General features: G+C 37.3%; 1 protein-coding gene across 1 annotated transcript; it reads left to right on the top strand.

Moving 5' to 3' along the window:
• Positions 1 to 2,860: 2,860 nt before the first annotated feature.
• CPR67 (cuticular protein RR-2 motif 67) lies at positions 2,861 to 5,479 on the top strand. Its single transcript, XM_028175098.2, has 2 exons — positions 2,861 to 3,019; positions 4,869 to 5,479. The coding sequence occupies exons 1-2, from the start codon at positions 2,888 to 2,890 to the stop codon at positions 5,391 to 5,393; spliced, it is 657 nt and encodes a 218-aa protein (XP_028030899.2). The 5' UTR covers positions 2,861 to 2,887; the 3' UTR covers positions 5,394 to 5,479.
• Positions 5,480 to 7,570: the final 2,091 nt, after the last annotated feature.

The following is a 7,570-nucleotide window of genomic DNA, read 5'->3' as shown; positions in this document are numbered from 1 at the left end:
GGTATTACGAAGTCTTACTGGAGTTTAAAAGCACATCTAAACATGAAATCGAAGTCTCAATTGTGTTTTATAACGGCTCTCCCACCCATCACAGAGGAACATATGATTATTTCACGACAGAAATAGACAGAATGGTGATAGATATGTATATATTATGTATGTTTACGTACGGGCCCACATGTTTTTTTTTATTGCTTATGTGGGTGGACGAGCTCACAGCCCACCTGGTGTTAAGTGGTTACTGGAGCCTATAGACATCTACAACGTAAATGCACCACCCACCTTGAGATATAAGTTCTAAGGTCTCAGTGTAGTTACAACGGCTGCTCCACCCTTCAAACCGAAACGCATTACTGCTTCTACATACTACTACAATATATTGTTATACTAGCGTTTCGCCCGCATCTTCTCCCACATGCTTTAGATTTAATATCATGTAGTAGATCAATGTTCAGCAGTAAAATGAATGAAACGGAATAGCCTATAAATTATTAAGTAGACGGTCCGCAGATGCTAGGAGCGGACAGCGGACCCATGGGATGGAATTTGGGGCACTAATCACTAAACAACTCCACTGCACTCTCGTCCAAGCGACCGATCCTCCCCAGGTCAGAACCCGGGAGGGGTAACGGGTTACCATGATCAACACTGCAACCAGATAATGCAGCTCAAGGACGCTCGGCTGACGGAGCCTTCGAGGAAACCGAAGGCTCTGAAACATTAGGCGTCTGGTTATGGCAGCTTGTCAGACCGCTCAGGCAGTACAGCTGGTGTCCCGGAACACCCCGCTGGACTAGAAGCAACCTGCCTCGTCAGGACAGGGTACACCACCAACTGATTACTCTTTTTTTCATGATGATAGTGTTCCCCCTCGGCAGTTAGAGTGCAGGTAGCATACCGCGCGCTCTGCCCCTTCAGGTCACCTTTTGACCTTCACCGAGGGGAAGCCGCCTCCTACAGAGGGGCCGGGACGAACATTCGAATTCCCTTTTCCGGTCTACGGCTTGACGGTGACGGATCAGTAGGGTTAGAGAAGAGCTATCTCTCTTTCTCTCTCCTTCCGCCGCCTCCTTCTGCGATATGGTGGACTCGCAGAACTCGAGCATCACCTTGCCACAACAGCCCAAAAATAACATTGTTTTAAATTTGTTACATTTTGATTTGTAAAGATCGTCATTGCGCTTTTTATTATTATTTGTTTTGTATGAATTTGAATTATTATTTCATACACCTAACCAAAAACAAATCCGTATTGTATTTGCCAAAAATAAAATATTGGGGAGCATTGTACGAAACAAAACAACCTCAGTTCTCACACTATCAAAACAAATTGTCGTATTTTTAAGAAGCCATAGAAATAAAACGTGATAAATAGACAATCAGGTTGCCAAAATACTAAAAAAAAATTCAACATTATGTACATATTTTACAGTTCAAATTCACTAGTCTAGTATATATATATATATATATATATATATACGTTTTGGAGATACAAACATTATATAAATAAGGCCAGTTCCAGTGATCTTTAGAGTGCAACGTACGACCTAACGCCCATGGCCTGATGACATATAATACCAACCATTTTTGTGAAGTACTTATGCACCTAGTACGTAAGAAGGGAACCACTACAACGACAAAGAAATAAAATCATGCAATAAAGTTTATCAAATTTTTGTATTCCATGTAAAATGTTATTTTTAATGAAAGTAATATGGATGCAAAATCTGAAGTAAATCATCATCATCATCATCATCAGCCTTTATCTGCCCACTGCTGGACATAGGCCTTCCCCAATGCCTTCCACAAAATAAATGATATAAATAAATAAAATAAAAATAAATATCCAAAATTAAGGAGCGGACGGTTAGCGTGGTATGGACATGTGATGCGTAGAGAGAAGATGCATGTGACTAGGAGATGTATGGAAATGGTAGTGCAAGGTGGAGGGGGAAGAGGTCGACCGAAGAAGACATGGATGGAGTGTGTGAATGACGATATGAGAGAGAGAGGAGTGCGTGTTGAGATGACGGCTGATAGAAGAGAATGGAAGAGAAAAATTAGCACTGCCGACCCCACCTAGTGGGATAAGGTGGAGAAAAAGAGAAGAAGAAAAATAAATATCCATCAAAACGTAATCAAAGATGGCGTGTTGAGTGTGATCTTGCGCGATTACGTACCACGTACGTATCCTTCCAAGAGTTGGAGAGCTATTGTTCGCTATTATTAGTCTACGACCCCCTGAAAAGTCTTGAGGGAGTTAGGAAGCTAAATTTTAAGCGCGTTTAGGTATATGTAGTATTATTATCATCTGAGGCATTACAGCTGCGGGTGGACCTGGTAAATCTCTCCAGTCTGATCTTTTCGTGGCTTTCCTTCTCCAATTCCAACCCCTAAGTTCTTTGTGTTTTATTCGAGGAGATTAAACGATCTGATTTGAAAAGTTCGAGGCCCATTTGTATATAGTTAAATTCGTTAGTCACTTATAGTATAAATATGTAAAAATAGATAACGTAGGTCGGTGAACAAGCTCACAGCACACTTGTTTCAGATGGTTATAAGATAGGCCATAGATATTAGAACATGAATGCTGACACCCAACTTGAGACATTAAATCTAAATCTCAGTTGTATCATTTTGTAGCATTTTCCACCCTTGCAGCGGAGGAACTGACGTGAAGGAACTGATGATTCCCTCACGACAGAAACAGGCAAATTGGTGACAGCTATCTGATCGGCTGTCTATACGCTCTACCATAAGTGAATATTTATTTTACACCACCACTATTTTTTACACGAGACCAAGAAAACACTTGGACCATGACAAAATTCATGTTTACTGCTTTTTTTCTAGGAACTCACCTATCAGCCCCTCGGGGCTAAAGCTCATGGTCGCCTATCGTCGCAGCCAAATAGTGAAAGGGTGCGCCCCCGCTGGTAGTATAAAAGCTACGGGCAATCTTCGTAAAATATCATTCGAGATCCACGATCAAGTCACTCACAGTACAATGGCATTCAAGGTATAATATTAACACTATCGTTAAATTAATTCATTACTAAATTTATTTTATAAATTACATACATACATTAGAAGCAATTTAATTTATTTTGTACATACCAAGAATTAGGTTTAATTATGGTGTGTGTGTATTTTCTTTTAGGTCTCTTACCTTTCTTACCCTTAAATTGATTGCATAGATTTAAATAATATACTAGCAGAACTGATAGACGTTGTTCTGCCCAGTAAAAAAATCCGGGAATATGGTTGTAGCGCCATCTACCAAGCCCAATTCTAAATCTTTGCAAATTCAATTGTCAGTATCCAGGAACGCATTCAGTGCGCACAAAAATTATTAAAATCGTTTCATTTAAATGAAGTTCAGTACCGGTAAAATGGGGCGATTAGGGATTGAGAGGCGAATCGGGAAAAAACCGGGAAAATCTTTCGACGCTCAATATAAGTTTTATATTCGTTGCAAAATCTTCCATTTTTTGTAGTTTAATAGTAGAATGTTGAAAGTTCACAAAACAACTCTGAATATGCATGATAATAGCTGCTAACTTATAAAAAATCGCGTATCAAATTAACTTCCTGTGGTGGTAATTATTTTAGTGCTAGAAACTTTGCTCTCTTTTATTTATTTGATAATAATAGAAGACGACTATGATTTATAAACGTTATTTATTGTTTGAACCAGCATATATATTAAAGGTAAGTCTCAGTTATTATTGGTTTTAATGTATTTGATTAAATAAAAATACATGTAAAAATCTGTTGTTTTTGGGGATATTGGGGACGTCTTAGGTACAAATAACAACGAAAAAGAGGTCAATTGGGATGAAAATACGTGAAATGGAAACGACCTAAGTATAAATAGGTACAGGTTTGTAGGGTTGTCTATGTAGTTATAACAATATTTTTTAAATTTGTTAGTAAAAATCTGGTTTATTCGAAGCGAAATTGGGAATAAGTCTTTAGTTGAAATAGATAAGTAATTTAATATAAGGAAGTCGATTTTGCAGAGACATGTAACAAGATCAATGAAATCTCAAGGTGGACAAAAATGTCTAAGTAATACATAATAAAATATTTAATATTTGTTCAGAGTGGGGGTATTCATCTGATTAATCCATAGAATAACCGACACACCTAGTCTCTTAACCCAGATAGAAATATCAGCCCCTAAGTACTTACCAAGAACGGAGAAATATAAACCGTTTCTAAGAAAGCCCATTATATATGTATAAATATATATATATATATATATATATATATATATATATATATTTGTTAATGCAATTAATGTTGTTAATGCACTGTCGATTGCACCTATAATTGAGGTGATGTCTGCCATGTACTTTTGTCAGTTTTTCAATTTTTTTTATTGATGATCACTTTGTTGGTGCAACTAAATAAATAAATAAATTAAAACTATATATAAAAATAAAAGTAGTGCCAACCCTAGCAAATTTCTCATTTCGTCCCAATTAACCGCAATTTTCGGGTAAATAGGGATTACACCTATTTTTGCATTTTTTGCTTAAACTGTAATGCTAGTTGTATAATTTTAAATTAGACAACAAAGATGCCCCCAAGACTCAATCATTTTGATCCTGATATAGCATTATATACATCAACAACTACCTTAAAATTGCTCATAAAGTTGGAATTTGTCCCTAATCGCCCCATTTTACGGTATCGAATTATCAATAAATATAAAGATTAGAAGCATTAACATTTTCAAATGTTCCATTTAGAATTAGAGTGTATTTCCGTTTAACATTTTAATGTTTCGTAGATTTATCCGAACATTACAATTTGCCTAATTGTATTGTAATATTATATTCTGATATGTTATTTGTTCACAGTTCGTAGTATTGGCTTGCCTGGTAGCTGCTGCCAGCGCCGGTGTGGTTCCAGTAGCGCAATACGGTTACGCCGCACCCGCATTGCACGCAGCACCAGTGTCGTACTCCGCCCCCATTGCTAAAGTCGCTGTCGAAGAATACGACGCACACCCTCAATACAGTTTCGCATACGACGTACAAGATGGCGTCACTGGTGACTCGAAGAGTCAACACGAGACCCGCGACGGCGATGTCGTTCAAGGCTCCTACTCCGTGGTTGACCCCGATGGCACCAAGCGCACCGTTGAATACACCGCCGATCCCCACAACGGTTTCAACGCTGTCGTGCACAGAGAACCCCTCGGCCACGTCGCTAAAGTAGCATATGCTGCACCAGTCGCCAAGATTGCTGCCCCAGTTACTTATGCCGCATCCCCGGTCGTACACTCTGCTCCTATCGTGCACTCCGCCCCTGTCGCCTACTCATCCCCTATCGCTAAATACCCTGCCCCCTTCACCTATTCCGCTCCCATCTACCACCACTAAAACGTGCCAAAAACTAAAAATCTAATTATACAATTTAATTGTATTATTAGTTTATTTTATTAGGCAAATTAAATTATTTTCAAATAGATTCTCTTTTCATTCAAGTCACTTATTATTATTTTTAGTATTTCCTACTAGATAATAATAATAGGTCTTCAACTATGAACTTGCAGTTTTGCAATATTGGCCATTTGAAATGTAATTTATGTATGGCTGGGCAAAAAATCTAAATTCAAATGCATACTATTTTAAAAGTATCTAATTATATGTTCAAGCTCAGTCATTCGTTTACTGATTAGTGTTCTGTTTTCACTTTATTTGTTTCTTTTTCATTAATATGGATACAATTTTCATTTAAAAAATGAAATCCGTGGTCGCCCCACAACTATACTTAACAGCGATTAATTAAAGGCGATAGTGAAAGCTAACGACACTCACGTATCAAGCATCAATAATATTGATCCGTTTTCGTCAAATTGGCGTGATAAAAAAAATAAAAAAATGCAAATATAAAAAAGAACATAATGGTAAGCCTAGAAATGATCCCAACTAAAACATACTCCTAAAAAGTCATGGTCAGTTAGTGGTCTAGTGCCGGTATAATTAATTAATCACAGCTTCTTACCAAGTGGTACCAGCATTACTACGGATGTGTACTGGGAGGAACTGGACACAATGATGGAGAAGCTCGTTAATCTCCGGTCAGCGTTGTTTAATCGCTCATTCCCACTACTCCTAAACGAAAACGTTTGACCTCATACGGCACAACAGACGGTCCCTAAGCTAAAACAGCTAGGGTTGGAAGTTTTGCTTCATTCACGGTACCCACCAAACCTAGCGCCGACAGACTTTTACTTTTTCAAAAGTTCGCACTGCTTCTTGGAAAGAAAAAAAAATCTGAGGCGCCTTTGACAAAATGCCTTTGAATATTTGTTGGCTCCGGTAGCCCTAAGTTCTTTAAGAACGGTATTGGAAAATTACCACTACGCTGGCAGAGATGCATCGATACCATGAGTGCATATTTTGATTGATAGAAATAAATAAAAAATATAGATAAAAAATCATTAACTTTTTGTATACTAAACGACACCTTCATAGGAAAAGACCTGTACCGGTTAGCCATCATACAACGCAATTGACAGATGCCTGAATCTCGCTTACATTTTAAAGATAAGCTTGCATCTATACAAGTTCCGAACAACAACATTCGAACCGTCGGTCTACGGAGCAACATCACCCGCTCGGTGGAAGATCTTCCTTCCGTTATTAAAAACTTCTAAAGACCTATTTACCAAAAATAGTACTCGAATAAAAAAAGACATTTTCCTTTTCTCCCCGCACGAATAAGTACAACCATCCTGCTTATTTTAGCCGCAAAACAATCACGTCATGCGTCATTTCACCTTTGAAACAGGGGCATTTACAATAAATTAAGGTTTTGAAAATGCACAAGCACATATTGTGTCAAACTGTGCGCTTTGATTTTTATGGGCTCCAAATATAAGTAATAAAAGAATATTTTATAATAAAAGAGAATAATGTTTTTTTTCATAGCGAATTATCGGAGTTTTAGATTAAATTATGCATTCTTGTAAAAACAATAAAAATTTAATTACAGAAATATCATAACATGAAAATACAACGGGCGCATTATCGCTATTAATCTTCCAGGCAACCGTAAGATGAACAAAATCATAGAAGAAATAATGATAGCTTGCGGTGTAACAATTTCAAATGCTTAATTGACTGAATGAGATAGAAAAATATTAATTAAAACATAGCATTTTATGAATGAATAAATAAATAAAAAGACATACCTACAGGCGGCATAGACATGTACTATAAAGTATGTAAGTAATAAGAACTATTTTATGACAAAAAGTAATAATTATGAAGAATTATTATAAGAATACACATTTTTGCTCCTACTTACGCCGAAAGTTCGGTTTTCTTCCCACTGTACAGGGAAGAAAGTCTAACTTTTCCTCCCGCTGTACAGGGGAGAAAGTGTAACTTTTCCTTCCTGGGTACTGACAAGTGCGCATGCGCGTTAGTGTCTACGTCTGCTCTCACGCACCTAAAATTCTCCGCCATTGGTGTGCTCGGGTAATTTGCAATATTGTGTTTAGTGTAAAAGTGAAACAAACAAAAGGCAATAAAATTTAATACTGAAGTAT

This window comes from Bombyx mandarina, chromosome 07 (genome assembly GCF_030267445.1).
Source record: "Bombyx mandarina strain Sakado chromosome 07, ASM3026744v2".
Lineage (NCBI taxonomy): Eukaryota > Metazoa > Arthropoda > Insecta > Lepidoptera > Bombycidae > Bombyx > Bombyx mandarina.
Note: the sequence above shows the minus strand (reverse complement) of the source record. Positions and strands in the feature narration are given on the sequence as shown.